The sequence below is a fragment of the Lissotriton vulgaris genome, chromosome 1_1 (genome assembly GCF_964263255.1).
Source record: "Lissotriton vulgaris chromosome 1_1, aLisVul1.2, whole genome shotgun sequence".
NCBI lineage: Eukaryota > Metazoa > Chordata > Amphibia > Caudata > Salamandridae > Lissotriton > Lissotriton vulgaris.
In genome coordinates this window covers 1,866,869,400-1,866,891,084 of record NC_141685.1, presented here as the reverse complement: position 1 = coordinate 1,866,891,084, position 21,685 = coordinate 1,866,869,400, and the positions used below count along the sequence as shown (strand labels likewise).

The following is a 21,685-nucleotide window of genomic DNA, read 5'->3' as shown; positions in this document are numbered from 1 at the left end:
TCCTTAAGGCTCGCTTCTATTTAGGGCTTGCTATTCTTTATTTTAGACTTTGGCATTTTGGATTTCCCAATCAGAATGATCATTTCCCCTCCATAGGAACTTTTGTCTTCAATTTACTCTCTCACTTCAAATTCAGGCCTTACAATTTTCATGACTGTATTTACATTCTACATCTGAAAATCTAGCTTTATGTATGACCAAACAGTTCTAGTTCCATTTTTATATTTTATTTTGTGCCTTTTTTCTTGTGGGAACATCACATGGTCATTTCCAGTCTTAACAGGCTACTCTGGATTCTTCTCTTAAATAAGTGTGAATTTGTACAAGGAGAACAGGAAAGTCTTGAATACTTATGTGTTGTTCAATTTCATATTTTGCTTGCTGCATCTTATTCACGTTCATTTATCATCATGGTACTATTGCTATTCAGATGGCAGTTTGGCATAAATGTCTCAAAAGAGCACTGAGATTTGGGTGAGCTAATATGTACTGCAGCTGCTTCAAAAAATGAACCTCTAATTCTGTGGAATACATTGACAAATACAGAGACTTTGATATGCAACTCCGATACTAAATTAAGAATGCGGGGACACTATTGCCTTATGATATGATCTACATCGTAATGTAAATTAATTGAAAGAGGATCTGCATTGCAAACTTTCTTTTTGTTTTTTTCCAACAGCTTCCTAAATCTCATTTTGCTCCTTTCCAAAACATAAAAAAACAAATTGATGCAAATTAGTAGTGATTCATTGAGTACCTCCTTGGAATGCGTTTGCATAAGCTTTTTCAGTGACTCATTGCTGTCTTCCCTGAATAGCATGTTTTGCTGAGACACATTGCATTTTAAAGTCCAGAAATCTACTCAGGGGTTGATTACGATGTCATTCGGAAAGGCATAGAATCAGATTCGGGTCTGCTGAATCGGATTCAAAATCCATCCTTCCAACCGATTTGGAAAGGTTTTCAAATGACCGAATATGATGTTCGGAAAGCTTTTGGGCTTTCCAAGTCAGTTCCGTATGGCATTCGGAGGAACCGAGTAAGTCAGAGCCGACTCGTACAGGACAATGGACCGCGTTTCACAACAAGTGATCACAATGTCAAATTCAGACAGCCATTCAGAATTGTTTGTTCCGACATGGATTGGCTGTCTGAATCTGACTTTGGGGACCCTTAGCAGGCCCCCCTTCACCCAGAGCCTTCCGAATGGGGCCATGGGGGTACACAAAGGACCCCACTTTTTAACCATGTACAGTGTGGCAGGCACCATGAGGTGCCCGCCACAGGTTGCACAATTTTCCCTAGCCACCCCTTTCTTCAATGCCAGCCTGTGTATTCGTTCGGAACACAGGCTCCCATTGAAGTCAATGAGAGTCTGACCAAATGGCATGTGGAACTATCGTAATCAGTCGGTCGGACTATCTAAATCCAATTCAGTCGGAAACCATTCCAAGACCGATTCGGACGGAATGCTTTCCGAACTACATCCTAATCGACCCCTTAGTTGGGAAGTTGCAGTCTTGGAGCAACAGAATAATCTATCTCTGACTTCTCCATCTAGGAAGTTTTTCAAAAAAGTCCATGATTGTATTCAGGGATGTTTCTGCCACAGACTCAGATGTGGAGGTCTTATTGCAGGCACCTTAATTATTGCCCCTTTTGCTTTCTGTATTTTTGTTTTTATGAACATCTGTGATATTTTTCAATCTTTTTCATATGTGTTTGTTTTCTATAGCTCCCCTTGTACTACTGTGTTTATTATTTGATTACATAATATGGTCTTCTATAATGATTTCATCTTTCTTTGATTTCCAACAAAAGCAGTCAAAAATGGACCGCTTGAGAAAGGCAATTGTGTGGGGGATCTCTAATTTGTAACAAGCCTTGGTGTTTTATTGGATATGGGGACTACAAGAGCATGCAATTTAATGCTTATTTTATTGTACCTACATTTTCAAATGCCTCTTACTTCAGCCTTCAGCAACCCCATACCACCCCCTGCACAATCTGGCTCTTCTCTCACTAAATGCCATTAAGAAGGCTAGAAATCACTCTCTCCTTTGGTGAGACCACCTCCAACCAGCAGATAGGTGACCCATCAATGCTGAACAAATTGTTTTACAGGTGCTGTGAGCAGGGTGAGTACAGGGTGCTCCAGTGGAGAGGCAAATAGAACAGCGAGGCAAGGAGGCTGGTTTGTCTTCTAGCCATGTCTACTCTCATAGGCATTATCAGATGCAAGAATGTCAAATGAAGCCCCCTGTCTTTACCATCGTGTGAGATGGGCCATCATAGGAGTTGCATAGTGACACTAAAGCATGTTGGACATTGATAAAAAGAGGGTATGGGCTCAGGTATGGATGGAAGGTGTATGGGATATGACTATAACAGACTATATGATAGCAAAAACTGGAATAAGAACAAGGAAGCAGGAGTGTTAAATATTGGACAGAAGGCTTGACTATGTATACAGTGAACTAAGAGTTGAGTGTGTTTGCCTGTAGCTCGGACATGCACATTGCCCAAGGCATTTTTGCTATGCTTCATATCCTGTAGTTAAAGTCACTTATATGGAACAGATAATAAACTTTGCGACAGGATATGTTTGTTCATGTTCATGAGATACTGGATTGAATTGTGGATTACTTCAAGGATCATCTCTCTGACAAGCACATCTCACTTTAGGTTTCTCCCTGTATATTTAAGGATTCATTTACTTTAAAACACAGAATACCCAGTGGAACATCACAGCTCCGTATGATCCTGTCGTCAGTGTCCCAGACATATATTAATGATGCTATACATTTATTTTTCATTTCCTGCTTACCTTTAAAGAAGAAAAAATGCCCATGAATTCCCATAATCAGGCTATGATATTCTGCCCATGTTTTCATAGAAGACCATTGTTTGAAACATTTCACAATGACTAAAGGATGCTACAGATATTAGTTTACTTGAATTTGGTAATAATTAATACAGTCAAGTGATTTTCATGAATACCATCAATATTATCACATTTAACAAAATAGACAAACTGTTGAATTATCTCAGTGCTAAATGGTATTGAATAATCTAATAATAGGGGTTCCTGTTTCTCAATGTTGTCAGTTTTAATCGCTGGTTGTCTGAGGATTAGGGGATATTTTTGTGATGGATGAAGGTAGGAATCATCAGCTGTTCAGCTTAGCCAAAATCCCTGATTGAACATATGCAATGTTCTTGAAAACATCAATCTAATCCTCTGCCCTCTAAAAACTTTCTGGTGATTGCTGGGCTCACTAAACACGCTCACTTAGTGATAGTTGTGTAAACAATTTTTTCGGGCTGCTTTAGCTCCAATTTCAATGTCATCAGTCACCAATCAATCAATTTGCTTATTCTGAAAGTAGTGGATGAGTGCGACTAGTTAGATCCATGGGAGACAAATGAGATTTGCAACATTGGTTAAAATCTCTGCAACAGCTGCCTGTTGTTTTTGCCTGCTGAGAGGCTTAAGACCTGTCCTCAAACATTTTGATGCCCCAACCAGACAGCTGGTAATCCAGGCCACTGTCATCTCTCGCCTGGATTATGCCAGCTCTCTCCTGGTCGGGGCCAATCAGGCTGAGCTTACTCGCCTGCAACGGGTACAAAATGCTGCGGCTAGAGCGATTGTCGGCCTGTCCAGATTTTGCCCGGTGTCGAGTGTCCTTCGCTCCCTACACTGGCTTCCAGTGAAGAAGCGTATCCTCTTCAAGGTCCTCTGTTTGGCCTTTAAGATTTTGAGAGGTATAGGCCCTGAAATCATGTCCAGCTTTCTTTCTTTCTATCTCCCTACATGCACCCTTCGTTCCCAAGGCCATGCCTTTGCTGTAGTCCCTAGATACAGGCTCTGCCGTGTGGGGGGACGTTCCTTTAGCGTCAAAGCTGCATCAACTTGGAACTCTCTTCCGGTTGAGATTCGCCGGCTGGAGGATCTTATGACTTTCCGGAAAGCCATAAAAACCTTTCTGTTTTAGCTGCCCCCTTTAGTTTTCTGTTGGTTCCTGTTGTGTTATGTTCCTCCTTGTCAATGCGCCAGGACGCTCCTTAGCTGGAGTAGCTGTGCGCACAACAAATAACATTAACATAACATAACAATTCTGGACTGCCTTTTGGCTTCATGAATATGTTAGGGCATCCCATCTGAGTTAGATGTGGGTCAGAAAGTAGAACCACCTTATTTTGCATGTCTTACTTTTGACTAAACTGTAGATTTGACCCTTAGTACACTTGTTCTGATAACAGTCAAATACCTTGTTGCAACGTAGAGATCAACCTTATTAAGAGTGCATTCGACAAATCACTGATTGAGATGATCAACATGCATCCTGAGATTTTTAAATTGTTAAAATGTTGTTCAAAAGCGGTGAGAAGCTATTATTAAGCCAATTCTAGTATTCCTTTTAGAGCAAGAGAGTCAGGATTGTAACTTTACTGAGTCTTGCATCTAATAACCTTGCCACAATATTCCGCCAGTCTTTTTGCCATCACTCACCTGTTTTGGTACTTAATTGGCACAATTAATTTACTTATAATTCCCAGTAAATGGTACTAGGGCATGTGAATAAATCCTGCTAATGGGCTACAGCACTCAATGTGGCACCCACTAAAGTAGCACTAAAAACATGTCTCCTGTCAGGCCTGTCACTGCAACCTGCAGAGAAGTTTTAAACTGCCATTTTGACCCGTCAAAATAAACCATTTGCCAATTCTAAACCTTTCTTTTTAATACTTATTTAACCACTGCTAAAATAGACCATAACAGCTTACTGGGAAGGGTGCATGGCATTTAAAAAGTAGAACATGTTTATTTACGTTTTGCATGTCCTGACAGCGAAAAATATCTACAGTTGTTTTACACTGTGGCAAGGCTGTCTCTCCCATAGACTAACACTGTATTACCTTATTACACTTAATACTTGATAACTTCAGTTTAGGGACAGCTACAGAAATCCGTCTGCAACTCATTTGATTTGCAATTTATAATCCTCTTATCTGAAGTAGAATTTTACTATTCTGAAAATGCCACTCACTTGACTCACATAAGTCACTTTTTCACTATTGTGGATGAAACTGCATATGTGACAGCCATATATTTCTAATCTTATTTCATAATGAACAAAAAGTGATTATTTACATAGGATGAGTTGTTTGTCCTTGTTACTTTGGGAGTTTCAGAGCTGTTAAATAATCTTGATGGAATAATTGCCAGCCTTAAAACATTATCCAGCATTGCACACTAGGCAACTGGTTGACCAAACAGCATCAGCTGTAGATTACTTTATAATGCCCAGCAGCTGAGGGACACAGGGTTACCCCATTACCACATATGGGTTATGACTTTCAGAAAGTTTTTCTGCCTAAACCAAATGTGCCTTGTTGCCGGTACACAGAGTCCCATAACTGTGAATGGTTCTCCTGTGATGTGTTGTATCTTTTATCCAGACATAAAGAAAAAGGGGACCTGGGTGTAGAAGGAGGGGCGCTTCCTGACAGGATGGCTGGGAAGGAGTTGTTACAACAAGAGGGGGTTGCTGAACTGTTCCTAAAGAGCATTAAAGGAGATTAAACAGATTGGCTTGACCGGAGGTGTATATGTTACACCGTAGGGCATCCATTTTGTTGGACGTGTTTGCCTCACACACCCCGAGGGATGTCATGCTTCATCATAGGCGTTGCACCTCGTCGGGGAGGCGGTGCAATCCCCGACGGGCTCACCTCAGAGAGGGGCTCTTTGGCGGAGATCTTTTTGTCCAACTGCCTATTGGTGAAGTGCGGGTATGTGGGTCAGGGCAATCAGTATCCTGAAGAGAAAGAGTGATTTAAAATGTAGCAGGGGGTGCCGGAAAAACACTTTATTCTGGGGGTCCCCCTACTGCAGTTAAAAGGTGTAAATAGCTCGTTGGGTGACGGCGGATTAGGTAGCGTAACCCAAAGCGAGACTAAAGTGAGGGTCGGTGGGAAGGAGTTGTGCCATGCTCTGGTTACATTTCAAAAGATGATGCCTGTAGCACACACAAAGCAACCTGACACCAGGCGGTTCCTTGCCTTTGTCACCCTAAACAGTTTGTATCCAAACCCAGCCGAAGAAAAATAACTTACAAGGCCTAGTTTAGAACTGTGCCATGAATTGCCCCACACAAAAAGCCTAGCATTAGGTATGAATGTGGCAACTTCAGAACTTCTCATTAGAACACTGCTGCACCTGTTGAAAATCTAGAACAAAAATTGCTTTGCTGTCTGTGGAAGTAAGACTTGACCTGCTTGCCATCACTCCAGGATCCCTAGAAGGGATTCCAAGGGTCAATCGTCTGACCTCCTGTTTCAATAGACTTCCAGGGCCCTCCCTGAATCTGCCTATCTAAACACCACCACCAGGCACGACCTGCCTGAATCCCTGCTGAGTATCTGCTTGAGTGAGCCCTGATCCCCTTCATGTCTTGGACCCTTGGCTGGCATCAGAATCTATTCCTCTTGCCTGACTTCCATAAGTTTTGAACTCCTCGCAACTCGAAGCGGACTCTTTGCACCAAGAAACAACTGTCTGCAACGCACACCAAAATTAAGCTTAAGCGATTACCTGCTCTTAACATCAACCATGGCCGTCCATGTAAGCAACAACTACTGCATTTGCCACCAACCTGAAGCTCCAGTGATGACCCACTCCTCATATCAAACAGTGACCCCCCCACATCAACGGCCAATATGAAGCTCCAGGGGTGACCTGCTCCTCACATACTGACAACTGATTCCTCATAGCCCCCATCAATGCAAGGTTCCAGCTAAGGCGCTCTGCATGGGCTTAAACTGATCCTTGTATCTGAACCACGCTTCATTGTATTTAGCTTGAACTTGTGACTTTGACCCTTCCCAGTGCAACCATATACCCATGAGTGTCTTTTTGGAGCTATTTTCACATAGAAATTTAAAAATGTATGAATCTGATTCTACTCAAGGGATTGCTGTCCATTTGGTGTCATTTTAATAACTAAAACATAGTCTATGTTTCGACATTGGTTTGAATTCTTAATTTTTTCTATTTTCACTTTCTTACTGTTTGAGTGCTGCTTGTATACATTACACATTGCCTCTAAGTTAAGCCTAACTGCTTTTGTGCCAAGCTACCAGAATTTTAAGCACGTGTTTATTTTGTGAATTTTTGTGGTTCACCCTGACAAGGATTGCGTCTGTTACTTGAGTTGGGCTCTCACCTCTCTCATCTAATATCCCAATTTGTTACAGACAAAACAAAATAAATGTGCTTCCACTTGCACAGCTGGTATTGATTTTATTTTTGTTTGTTTTCTTAACTTCAATCATAAGCACATGCTAGGTCCAAGATGACAGACATGTAGAACAATTGCATCAGAAAGGCTTTTGTGTTAACCTATTCAATATAGGATCTTGATGATTTATTTATTGTCTGCTAATTGTAATAATGTTTTGGTCAGTTGTCAGGCCATTTGTTTGCATCATAGCCTAGTAACTACTCCATACATGCTAATCTTTGCTGGAGTTTGCTTTATTGAATAGAAACATATCTCAGATTGCAGGAACACATTAAAAATATTGATGTTACATGACATGCTGGAGTTGAGTAGTTGATACAGAATTGTCTCATCAGTTTAAGGACTTTCACATCAAAACATAAGGGATATTACAACAAAACTATGAAGGAAATCCAGATTTATTTACTGCAAATATAGGTCGTGTGTTCTGACATGTAAATCTCTAGAATATACCTGAATCTGTTGTATGAGATTTATTTTTGTAGTAGGGTGAAACGTGGACAGGGACAATTGGTTGCAAAAATGTATCTCAAACAAATGTGCCGGATTTGCAGAGGGAATTAAAAAAAAGGGGGAAAGCTTTGGTCTGACCAGACAAACTGAAATGAGAAAGTACATTTGAAATAAACAAATGTAATCATAGATAGGAAAAAGGTATTGTTAGGGGTTGAAAAGAATCACTCATTCCTGGATTTTAGATTAGACCAATTGAGAATAGTAAGCTAAACACTCAGTAAGAGGTTTCGGAGACTTGATGCAAATGGATAATAGACGGGACCACTGGAGGATGAAATCAAGTGGGAGCAATACGTTATGTTATAATATGTGTATTTGTAAAGTCCACTCTCACCTGCAAGGGTATCCTGGCACTAAACAGGTGTGCATGCTTAGCCGTGCCTATGGTAGGTTGGTTGATTGAAATGCCAGGTCTAGTTGCATTCAAGAAGGGAGGAGGAGGTTCTCATGTGGAGTGGGAGACCAGTCCAACCTATAGAGAATGCCCATCCTCTGTGTACATCTGGGATGTGTGTAAATAGGAGTCCTTTGGAGCAGAGATGTCTGGGTGGTTAGTGTAAGGAGAAGCAACTCTTCTGGTAGGTGGGGCATACGTTGTGTAGAGTCTTAAATGTGTGTGTGAGGAGTTGAAATTAGTGCATGTGTGTATTAGGAGCCAGCGGAGTTTCCTGAGGTGTGGTGTGATGTGAGTGCTATATGGGAGGTTGAAGATGAATCTGCCTGCTGAGTTAGTTCTGGATGGTTTGTAGTCATCTAGTGTTTGCTTGGTGATGCAGGCATAGAGATTGTTCCTGTTATCCAACTTGCTGGTGCCTAGTGTTTGAGTGAGTGTTTTTCTCGTGTTTTGCCTACGGGCCATTTGAAGGTCTTCTCCAGCATCTTCAGGATGCGGAAACAGAATACAGTGACAGTGTTGCAGTCATGTCCAGTTTTTTGTTGAATATTTCGAGGTTCCTGGCATGGGTGCTGAGTGTGGGTTTGGCCGGCCTCAAGTTGGAGTCCCATCATGAGGTGTTCTTGCTGAAGATCACTGCTTGTGTCTTGTTGATGTTGAGCTTGGACAGTTGGCTTGCATTCAGTCTGCAACTTCAGTTATGCAGTCAGTGGATTTGTTTTTTGTGTTAGAGTTCTTATCCGAGTGGTAGAGTATGAGTTACGTATAGGAGAGGATATTGAAGTTGTGAGCGCAGATGACATTATCCAGAGGATAATGTATGCTTCGAAGAGGGTGCGGCTGAACAATGAACCTTGAGGTACTCCAAGGATGAGTTTCCAGACTTCCGAGGTGTAAGGTGCCAGGCTGGCAGCTTGTGTTCCATCCGTTAAAAAGGAGAAGATATAGGGAAGCCCGGGGCCTTGGATGCCAAGCTCATCCAGGTGCCTAATGAGAATGGGGTGTGAGACACTATGTCAGATGCTGGCAGAGATGTCCAGGAGAATGAGGGCTGCCTTTTGTCTCCTCTGTTAACAGTCACGCAGATGTTGTCTTTAGCATCCTTGAATGCTATTTCTGTACTGTAGTTGTGCTGGAATCAGGTTTACATGGCATCAAGGAGCTGGTGGTTGCAGATGTGATCAATGAGGTACCGGTCGATTCGTTTCTCTAACACCTTTGCTTGGTACGGTAGGAGGAAGATCGGTCTGTGGTTGGAAAGTGTGACTGGGTAAGCCAATCGTTTTTTGAGCAGGGGCATGACGGTGACTTGTTTACAGGTGTCATGTAATATGGTGATGGAATTGCAATGGAATGGAAGATGGGTGTTAGTTCTGATCAGTAGGAGTCTTTTGGTGAAGGTGTGGTGGGGCAATGGTCAAATGGGGCCCTCAAGTGATAGCAATGACAGCCAGACATGACTCGAGGTCAGGGATTGTTCTTCGGCTGTGATGAGAAGTTGAGTTGTGACAGTGATGGGCCCAGTTGAGGGTCAAAGATACTGTATACAAAGGCGATATTGTTACAGAAGAATTCCGAGAGCTTATTGCAAAGGTCTTGTGAGGCATGATGATGCTTGAGGCGGCAGGTGGCATGGTGAAATATTTGGTTTGGACTGTTAGTGATGGAATTGATTCAAACCTCAAGAGCTGTGTGCTTGGTGTTCCTTATCTGTTGGTGGTAGTGTCTCAAGGGTTATTTCAATGTGTCTTTACTCATGCTGTATTGACTTGTCCCTGATTTGTGCTCAAGTTGCTTGTAGTGGTGTTTCGTCAGCCAGAGCTTCTCTATGTACCAGCGGGCCTGTTTCTGTTGTGCTGCTCTGAGGGGAGTGAGGATGTCAGCATATGTTGTGATCCAGCTGTTGAGGTTCTCAATGTCTTTTGGCAAGTTGCTGGTGTGCTTGGGCAGGTTCATGCAGAAGGCAAAAGCCACTCCTCTTCTGTGATGCTTTTCCAGTTCTGGCGGATGGTTCCGTTGGTGGTAGGTCTGTAGAGGTGCACGGTGGGTATGTTGAAATTGATGAGGGCATGCTCTGCCCAGGACATAGTTGCTGGCTGGTCAACTGTGATGTTGGTGATTGAGGAGAAAATTCTTTCCAACAGGTAACTAGTGGTATGGGTTGGTTTGGTATTGTGCTGGTAGAGGTCAAGCTTTGCAAATGTTTCCGAAAAAGTCATAGAATTTGGGTTGGTGCAGTGTTTTAGGTAAAAGTTACGGTCTCTGAGGATGATGAAGGAGTTGGCTTTGATGATGAGGGATGTATGATGTTAGCACGCACACATTTACCACGCATACCATTACCACGCATTTTTTACAACGCGATACCTTTAGAATGCATAGTGCTTTGGGTGCTGGATAGTGAATAGTTTAGTTTACTATTCCAACACCAATCCCCGTGGACACTAGGTAAGGTTATTGGATAGTAAATTAACCTATTCAGTAGCCATTCCCTAAGTCAGATCGCCTCAAAGCGCTATGCGTTGTAATGGTATGCGTTGTAACAGATGCGTGGTAATGGTAGTGCGTGCTAAAAGATGCGTGCTAAAGGTTGTATACCGATGATGAGGGATGCGACAAAGTCTATGATGGTGGTGCCAAAATTATTGTGGGGTCCTGGTGGTGAGTATACAAGGGTTCCACCTAGGTAGATGTTGTCTGTTATGTTTACCTTGAATGTGAGGTTTTCCATGTAGCTAGTGGGGGTGTTTGTGTATGTGGTGCAGCTGATGTTTTTTTTGATTGTGTTGGCAACTCCACCTCTGAGCTTGTGTTGATGGTCTTGCCTGGCCAACTTGTATCCAGCAGGGAGGGCTGTAATGATGACCGGTAAAGAGGTTGGGTTTAGCTGTGTTGCTGTGAGGAAGAGCTGTTCTGGAGCACTGCGTGCAGTCGGTCCCATATCTCCTCGGTGTGAACTGGTGTTGAGGAGCCTGCATGTGAGTGTGACATGTTGTGTGGATGGTGTTTGGTATGTGTGAGCATGATTCGGTGGCTGGTATGTGTGGGTGTGAGCGAGTGAGGCACTGGGAGTTGGCACAGGAGTGGTCGGCCTGTGGGAGATTGCATGAGAACTTGCAGGTGGTGCATGTGAATGCTCTTTCCATGTTCTGTGGGTTAATGTGACAGCAGTGCAGTGAATAGGGGCCTAGGTTCAGGGTACAGAGGAGTGCAACACGGTAGTGGTGGGTGGGGGTATAACCATGGTACCTGACAGTGGGTATGGTCCAGGTATGGACGGACACAGAGGGGTTTGCTTTTGGCTCACCTTCAGTGAACCAGTGTCAAGCCCGCTGCACACATCTTCTGCATGTCTGCATTGCAGCTGTCATTAAGGGGAGGTGGCGAGGATAACAGTGTACCATGGGCAGTGATGTCACTTCCTGCGTCCAAATTGCAGCTGCTATTAAGTAGGTCCTGGGAGAGGGGGAGGAGCGCAGGATATCATTGACAGGAAACCTGTGATGTCACTTCCAATGCAGGTCGATGATGGTAGATCCAATGATGTCACTTCCTGTGCTGGTGGGTGATAAAGTCCTATTGCTTGGCTTCTTCTTTTAAAGACGGTATTGGCGAAAAACCCTTGCTAATTATAATGAGCATTAAAAAAGAAGATTTTAGAGCAAGTAAGAAGATTTATTGCAGCATAATATACAAACAAATTCAAATTATGGAATGCACACTCTGGCAATATTATTTAGCTATTTTGCCTCTTTAAGATACCGTTTGAAAAGAGATCAGCCCTATAGCAATACATGTTTTTTAAGAATGATAACTATACACATTCAGCAGTTACTATTCAAATCATTATTAAAAAAATTCAACAACTAACAATGTTGTCATGTATGACGGTAAAGGAACACCCCTTTAAATGGCACATCTACCACCCAGAGGGAAATACTCTGTGTATAATATAAATAATATTATACTAAGCAGAATACTTCTCTCTTGCCTTTACAAATGCATATCTGAATAAGTCTTGCAGATAGATTAAAATAAACCATGGGAGCTGGAGAGAAAAAAGAATATTAATCCAACCTATGGAACATTATTATTTTATACAACAGGATTAATGAGCAACACCAAATGATCACTGTCTTTGGGATTCCACTAGTTTTCGAAGTAGTGTCCTCACCCAGGTTTAATGTCATGGTTCATCATTGGGCCAACATAACTCCCAACACATTGATATTAAACATGGGTGGAACCCAACCTGAGAATGGATCATAAAAGATCCAACTGTCTTAATGGGAATTCCAAACACAATGCGTTTATTTTTGGGTTCCCTTGACAGGTAGTGTAGTGCAGTAGATATGGGACTACACACACAGACTTGCTTCATACTGCAAAGGTGTGTGCATGATGTCTAACATAGGTTTTATACTAGAAGTGTATCTTTCCAGAACACAATCCTATGCAGTGACATAGTTTAAAACGTATCTCACTTAGAATGTGTGCTGTACTTTACGATACAGATGCAGAGTTTGAAATTTTTGAGAAATTACCTTTTTTCCAATTTTTTGCCTAGCTCTATGAGGAGTACATTTTTGGTGCAAAACCCTTTTTAGTAGATAGGTCTTCGCATCAAAAATCATGGGTGATTTATTGGGAATGTCAATATAGCACCACGATATACCTACTTGAATGAAGGTAATGCAACGTTTTGCATAGTTCTGTTTTACTTGACTTTAGTGCTACTTTCTAGCACAACACATAACACGTTTTCTTGTATAAAGTAAATACTAATTCAATACCTTGCAAACTTTTACGTCACTTTTGTGGCACAAACCGAGCATGGTGTCAATAGAACTGTGCCAGTGTTCAGTTAACGAATGTGGCGGTGCTTGAATGATGGATTTACCTGTTGGATTACAAATAACCTATGTGACAAACAATCAGTCTCTTTAACTAGATTCCTTTATGCTTAACCAATTTGTTGGTAGAAGGAATTTGATTCTGCAAGGTAATCCAGTTCACTGAGGTCTATTGGATTAAACATGTGTCTGTAAACCTCATCAGGCTTCATACGTAGTAGGAAGTGGTCATGTGTGACACTTGTAACATTAAAATTAGCCACAGATGATCTCAAGTGTTTTCAATGCAGCACCACATCTGCTGTTTACATATCCTGGCAGGGAACTATGGTAACTTTTCAGGTTGGCACCATATTACCATTATGTGTGCAACATTCTCAAAGTTGCTCCAAAATGTATTCTTCCTCACACATTCAAGGCACTCCCATCATGAGCAGTAGAGAGACAGCAATGGAGTTCTACCATTAACTGATATTCTTTATCTGGAAAATGACCAGACTATACAGGTTGAAAAGGAAAAATCATTTAAAACAATATGTACGCAAGGGGAGTAATGTTCGTGTTCATGGATAACATTATTAGCATATTTTACTGTAATGCTTTTTTCAAATCTAATTATGATTATTTGTGGTTTCATTTGACAGGTTCAAACACACCTGGAAAATACAAACAAGTATCATATACAGCAAACCCAAAGACAGCAGGTGAAGCAGTGCCTGCCTCTGGGAGCCAAGCTGTCGAATCAAGACCTCCGCGTTCCCTCTTCACATTCAACTCAGCCTCCAGGAGTGACACCAGTCATCAGAAACGGACACATGCCTCCCATCAATGAGAACTGCATTGCTGACAGTTCGGTTACCAAGTTTCTGGTGCTTGAGTGCAATCATGAAAATGAGGTATAGCCTGTTCCAGATATTTTGCAGATTATCTCTTTTTAAAACATATTTTGATTGCATGGGGAGAGTCTAAACATGTTGCACTAGAAGAAAAGAATCATGTGTCATAGTACAACACCTAAGAAAGTGAGGCATGATCTTCGACTGAATCTCCAAAAGTGGCTTAGTCTCTAATTTGTGTTGCACAGTACTGGTGGTGTGCAAACGTCACACCAGAAAAAAATGACTCTGCATGCTAGCATTTTACGAGTACTGTGAAATCACAAACAAGCCTCCCCAACACACTCCCCACCACCCAGAACATAGAAATGAACATGCTGACCCAGTTTTTCCATGTCAGATTCTACATGGTATTTCCTTTGTCTCCCAGATTACCACTCCCACTTATCCCAATTTAAGAGATGGTAAATGGGGACTGAGGCACGTGGTAGGCAGATGTTGTGGAGGAAATATTCAGCATTGGACGCTGGTTTGAGGTGAAAGGAGTTGTGTGCTCTCTTTTGCCAAAGGACGGACTCAGATGGGGGCAGGGCCAGGGTCAGGATTATTTACAGCCCTAACCTTATGCAATGTTACCAGCTATATTTTCTTGTCAGTAAAATTAGGTCCCATATTCTAGCACCCAAGAAATCCCTTTGAGCTATAATATAACTGGAAAGTGTTGGAGGAGGTGATGCTAACAAGGCTGTACCCGAGACATGTTCTTTGCTGAGGTGGAGGTTCCAGAAGTTATTTTTCACCTGCGTGACAGTGTTTCAGTGGGGTAGTTTTCAGTAAGGCTACTACCCCACTTTCCGGGCAGAAACATGAAGGAAGCGGTGGACTGGAGACCAAGAATCACTGCAACTAAACAGGCAAAAACTGGAAATGATTCACTATTTATCCTTTATATAAACGGTAAAGGGGATAGTACAGATTCCTGACATTCTGACTCCTTCAGGAAACTGCCAGCAGATTTTCCACTAATTAATTAATGAAGCCTATCTGTAGCATATCACTTCTCAGAGATAATGCTGCTTACTATCTACAACACTCCTACCTGATTTGTTTACTGAAAGGAAGAAGGAGTCATGGAAGCATAGGGAATGAGGAACAGAGTTCTGTGGAGAGGACTGTAATGGTGCACCTCTTTGATGTGTAGTATACAAGTGGAGCAGCTTATCCTGTGAAGACTGTTTGACAGCTTGAATGCCGTTCATGTCTAATGTAAGTATTAAGGGGTGATAGCACCGAGTTGTAATCGCAGAAGACACCAAACCTACATCCACATGTTCATGGTGGGTACAATTCAGAGTGACTGATTTGCATGCTAAGTGATTCCACCATGCCCGGATTGGTAGTAAATTTGATGTACAAAAGTAAAATGGCGTTGGTAGTGTCAGCACTGAAATATTGTCTTCTTGTTACATCTGGACTGAGAGCAGAACTTCTCCCAGACTGTTCATGTTCAACAATGAAAGACACACTGTTCGCGTTTCTGGACAGCATGTGTCAGAATGGTCCACTAAGCATATGGCTAAGTATTCATAGTGCCAAGACCACTGTGGCATATGCACATTCAAAGTCAAAAAGAGGGTTGTTCCATGAGCTGCTTGAAGCACCAGTCATAAAGAGCAGCGGCGGGACTCTAGAATCCAGAGCAGAACAAAGGATGTTCTACTTCTTTGTTTACCAAACGAGCAGCATGACATTTTGGAATGGGATGTGACAAGCCATGTATCCATCTCTTTACAAGAGGCTGATTTATTCATCGGTTGTTATTCGAAGTTCCTAATTTGAGATGAAGTAGAGTATTTTCCTCGGATGTCAGCTGCTGTCTGAAACATATAAAAGGAAGACATTCTCAAGAGAAAACAAATTGTTTCTATCTGTTTTATCTTTGTTATTATTGTATGCCTTGAATTATTTTATGGTCCCTAGGCTCTTTTCTCCTTCTATTTGTCGAGGGGAGTTTGGTTACTTGCTGATTTCTTCAGTAATAATATTTAGCTTCTCAGGCAAGAGCTACAAGATTGTAATTCCCCCACGGTGTGGGTTTTCTCCTAAATGGGACCCTCTTAAAGAGACATTTGGCACCTTTTATATATACTATTCTGTGTATGGTTTCACTGTGGCTACAGAGAGAAGTCACCATTTCTTTGGGGTATCAAGAAGAAGACTCAATAAACCTTCTCCAGATCCAGTCCTTGAGAGATTGTGCCGCCAGTGATTCCGTTGGATCAGTAATACTATCTATTTTTGGGAGGAGCTGTTAAATAAATTACAGTAATTGCATCTTGATGATTTGATGCTAAAGCAGAGTTTATTCTCACAGTGTACCAATATTACAGTAGTCCACTCAAGTTCTTCACATTTTTCTTGTGATCCAGTGTAGATAGGAGAACCTTTGGAGCTTCTTATGCTGAATTTTGCTTTTCGTACTGCGCAGTTTAGTCAAGAGCTAATAAAAGTTGATTACCTGATAAGGTTCCTAACTAGATCAACACTGACTTTAGGAACTCCCTTTGTAATACGTTTGAATCCTTTTTTTTACAGTTTTATTATGCCTTCATCTTAGCGCTTAGAAAGAAGTTTTTTTGTGTCGTCATTTTTTATTGAAATAGAATTAGGAGCATACAGCAGGGTTTCAATGCAGACAAAATGCAACAGTGAACTACAACATTGATTGATAGACAGAAATTTTGTAAGTAATAGGGTTATTAGCTGAGAGGGGTGGTAATTGTCAGGGTGAACCACAAAAATCTTTGAACAAACCTGTGCTTATCCCTCTTGCAGATTGGCACAAAAGCTATCAGCACTCAAACAACAATGCAGTGAAAAAAAAAGAAAAATCCCATATTAAAATTAAAATGTAATAAATCAAATGACACCAAAAGAACAGCAATCTAATAAGTAGAACAGGAGCCATGTATTTTTTGAAGTTCTTGGAGGAGATAGTGCCAAAAAAGTACACAGAGCCATTCATGGGTATCTGGCTGAGCTGCACAAGGTCAAAGTCACAATTTCAGGCCCGCTGCAATGCAGTGTGGTTCAGGTACAGGGACCAGGTTTGACTCGATGAAGAGTTTAATCTTCACACTCCAAGTCCACAAGGGGATACTTCCTTTGTCTAAACTTCCCTCTTTCTTGGGTTCAGCTCTAAACTGTCTATTGCATCAAAGGGGCAAGCAGGCCTTGGTGTGAGCTGTGTTTGTCAGTGGCAGACATCCTCGGAACTCAGAATGATGGTGGACATAGCCCTCAGGCTACCTTTTGAAGTTCAGGAATGCTGAGAACAACACCCCAGGACATCCTGCTCAGGAGAGAAACACCCTGCCCCACAACCAAATCCCTTTTGCGTCAGGTTCCTTTGTGTATGCTGGAAGCAAGCACCTTTGAAGTGTAAGTGTGGCAGAGGAAAGTTCAGCCCCCAGCCATTTTGGCAGAAAGGCTCATGCTAACCGCACCTAGTCCCGTCTTTTGTGTCACGGTCTGGAAGTAAAAGACAACATTCTATGGGAGAGTCATTTACAGTTATGTGACTGTGGACACCGGCAGAAAGGCACAAATGTATTAGGCTGACAAATGCCAATTTTCTAAAAGTGGTATTTTCAGTATAGTGACACAAAATATGATTTTTTTATCATTAAGGAGGAGTTCAAATTACAATTGGAATAGTGGAATGGGCATTTCTCTATATGTCCCTACACTAAAATGATCACTTATTGAGTGAAATAGGATAACCAAGTTTTAGTGTGTGGAAAAGATAGCCTTAATACTCTGAAAAACAACTTTAAGAGGTTTTTTTGTAAATCTATTTTATTGATTTTGTGTTTTTATCTCAAACAGTACATGTATACAAGTAGTATCAGACTTTTTTGGGTTGGTACCGTAGTTTTGGTACATGTACATTTGAAAGCCTCGGGTGCACTCCCAAGACAGTAGAACTGCTAAGAATAACAAACAGTTTTGGGTGCAGTTACAATTTATGTCCATTAATCAACTGAGAAAAGTGAGGAGGGACAGAAAGACAGGACGGTTACTATGAGAATGCAGTTCTAGTTGTCCACCGGACATTCACGTTATTACACGTCTATTACTGATGCCTATACATGAGCAACTTTAAGAGTTTTTCACTGTCAGGATATGTAAAACTTAAACACCCATGTCCCACTTTTTAAATGTCATTCATCTACCCTATGTGCATTAGGGACTACCTGAAGGTTAACTTATAGGCATTACATCGTAAGGAAATTCCCAGGGACCATCATTGGGCTTAGTGGGGGAGGATGCATGGATGGAATTCTTAGTGGAGACCTATAAACATTATTCCACCACTGTTCAGTGCCCTACTGGATTTCTGATTGAGAACGACACAAAGGAAAGCTTCTCTGAGATAGCAATCAAGAAAACAGTTGAAATGATAAAACGTACAAGGGCTGCTGGTCCCAGTAATTGGCCTGCAGTGGTAATAAAAACAAATACTGCATGGTGGTCCAGTCTGTTTTATACCCTCTTCCAGGAAATAATCTAAACAGGAAGATTTCCAGGTAGCTGGAAGGGAGCAGTGAATAAACCTATATACAAAATCAATCAATCAGACATTTGTAAAGCGCGCTACTCACCCGCGAGGGTCTCAAGGCACTGGGGGTTGGGGGGGGGAGCAGCTACTGATCAAACAGCCAGGTCTTGAGGAGTCTCCTGAAGGTCAGCAGGTCTTGGGTCTGTCGAAGGTTGATGGGGAGGATGTTCCATATCTTGGCGGCGAGGTGGGAGAAGGATCTGCCGCCGGTGGTTGTTCGGTGGTTGCATCCGACGGTGGCGAGGGCTAGGTCGGCGGAGCGGAGCTGGTGGTTGGGGGTGTAGAAGGTGAGTCGCTTGTTGAGGTATGCCGGTCCGGCATCGTGGAGTGCTTTGTGAGCGTGGGTGAGGAGCTTGAAGGTGAAAAGGGTGAATATGCCCTTCCAGTAAATTACCGAAAATAAATCTGTTGGATGTAAATGGCAAAGCCTTTGCTAAGATCTACTTGGGGATGTTAAAGGAGTGGGTAGAAGCTAATGCTATTTTATCCCTTGTGAACAGGGTGGTTTTAAAGAGAACCACTCAACGATTGATCATTGCTTTAGCCTTTAGATCTTTGCCAAGAAATCCATATAGCAGTGCGTAGTATTGTACTGTTGTTTCATTGATTTCCTTCTGTTGATCAAGCCTTGTTATGGCTAGCAATAAAGAAATATGAGATCCCTAAAGGTTTGCTTCTGATCTTGCAGGAACTCCACAATTAAAACTGGGCCCAAGTTGAGTTGGATAGTGAAGTGTCCCTGTCTAAACGCATTAACATAAGGAACTGCCTGAGACAAGGGTGTGTATTGGCTGCACTCCTTGTTCCTGGCTGACCTCCACAGTGTTCTAAGGCATTCAATACTTTTAGCCCAAACATGAATGGCATGCATTTAGCTGCCTTCTATATGCAGATGACTTTGTGATTTGTGATTTGACAGGAATTGGGATATTAGAGGGGAGGCAATATCTTGTAAAGCAAATATCATTAAAAATAGAAATGAAACGGCCAGACAATTATAATAAGAACTAGATCAAGCAAGCCAGCGTCACTCAAGAGTATATTCACAAACAATGGAATCTAGATTAATAAAAGCTTGACAGAGCATTAGAACTTTTTACAAGCACTAGGTGATTGTGACCCAGAATACATGTCTACAAAAGTGGTATGAGGAAAGTGAACACTCCTGTAAATTCTTGGCCTGGTTTGTAAAAAAAAAAAGATGCAATAATTCCGCCATCAAATCTATTTTCGATGAGGACAAAGGTCAAATAGTACAGCATTTGGTGGAAATCGATAAAGTTTTCCTGTTGCACTATAAGAAGCCGTACTCTGCTCCAGCATTGATATATCTTAAATTGATTAATAAATACCTTAGTACAATGGAGCTGCCCATAATAACCGTTACTCAAAAAGCCCATATTATGTAGCCAGTTACTAAAATTGATATCCAGGAGGCCATCAAAAACACACCCAGCAGAAAGGCTTGCTGCAGTGATGGACTAGCCATCGAAATCTATAAAAATGTTATGCCACAAATAACAAATCTGTTAGTATCATTATTCAATACGATTTTGGAAGGGTGCCAGATTTCTAGAACCTTCTCTGAAGCAGTTGTCATCAGCTTATTAAAAAAGGGTAAGCCACTGCCAATTCTGGGTCATATCACCCAATTACCTTATTAAGTAATGATTATAAATTATTTGCTAAGATAATGGCAGCTAGAATCACCCCACCAGCGTAAAAGCTGGTGAATGAGGATCAATGTGTTTTTTTTTGCCAGGTAAGTTTCTCGCCAATAATAAAAAAAAAATTGCCTAGGCTATAGATTATTTCTCAACCAACATTAAATCGGCAATCATTATGATTAACACAGCGAAAGCATTTGATTTAGTCAATTGGGACATTTTGTTTGTCATTTTAATCAGATTTAAGTTTCCCCCGGGTTCATGATAAATGCACATACCGCTGGTGCAATCAAGATTCAAAGAGGCACTCGTCAAGGGTGTCCGATGTCCCCAGTTTTATTCGCTTTATTCATCGAACCACTTGCATCATCGATACACCAAAATACCTCAATTAAAGCAACTGTAGCTGGGGCTTCGAAACTCAAGTTGTTTGTGGATGACCATAATCTCTATTTGGAGCTAGTTCCTTTAAATATCAAGCAAAACCTTTACACAATTAGAAGCTTCTCTGATCTAAAGGGGTATAAAATCAATGATAAAAAGTCAGAAATCTTCTTATTCAATTGCCCAGATAAGGTTTTAACCAACAATCTTTGAACACAGGTCTCCAAATCTAAAGTAATTTGTTATTTGGGCATCTAGGTTTCCTATAACTTTCTACAGCACTTTTCACTTAACGATGTTTCCACCTTGAACAAAGTTAAGAATATTTTACCTAACTGTCAAGCTCTACCACTTTCCATAATTGGGAAAACCACGCTGATCAAAATGAAGACGCTGCCGCTATTTATGTTTTTTTTTTCAAATGTGTTCATCAAGTTCCCCAAAACTATTTTTATGGAATTAGATCAAATGTTTAGTAAATTCCTTTGTTGACAGGTGTTACAGTCAATCTGAGATAAATTAAATCACTCTGGGTAAATCCTTCAGTTAATCCACTGGTTCTTGAGATTGTACATATTTTATCATAGGATGAGTTGCGTTTTATTGTATTTTATATTTGTATTTTATATTCTGTGTTTTGTGTCAACCTTTCATGATGCTGCAGTTTAAAATGGTTTAACAAGACAGAGGTCTTAATAAACATCCCCCATTTCTTTTTACTAAAAGTTGCAATTTTCCTGTCTAAGCCAAATCTGCCTTTCTGCCAGTGCACAAAGTTACCAGACTGTTAATGGCTCTCCTGCAGTGAGATGTGTATTGCCCCCGGACAGTGCACAAAAGGGCTTGGGTGTAGAGGTTTGATGTTCTCCTCCAGGATGGCCATCTGGACTGGGCCCAGGAACTTAATTAAACTTCAAAAGGTACCTACACTGTCACAGGCAGATGTAGCTCACACCTAAACCTGCCCCTCATTGTCCTGGTAGCCAGCCAGGCAGCACTTTCTGTGGGATAGAGGCCCCCTTCAGACGTGCTTTTAAGTGACCACAAGAGAGGGTTTGCAATTATCATTGCCATACCTCTGAGTAGTCTCAGGGAGCTCTG

General features: G+C 41.5%; 1 protein-coding gene across 1 annotated transcript in view; it reads left to right on the top strand.

The window, feature by feature from the left end:
* The window catches only part of TFEC (transcription factor EC), a 327,154-nt gene that overhangs the window by 191,713 nt on the left and 113,756 nt on the right, over positions 1 to 21,685 (top strand). The window contains exon 2 of the mRNA XM_086938225.1: positions 13,721 to 13,972. Coding sequence (XP_086794351.1) covers positions 13,721 to 13,972 — 252 coding nt within the window. The remainder of the gene's footprint in view (positions 1 to 13,720; positions 13,973 to 21,685) is intronic.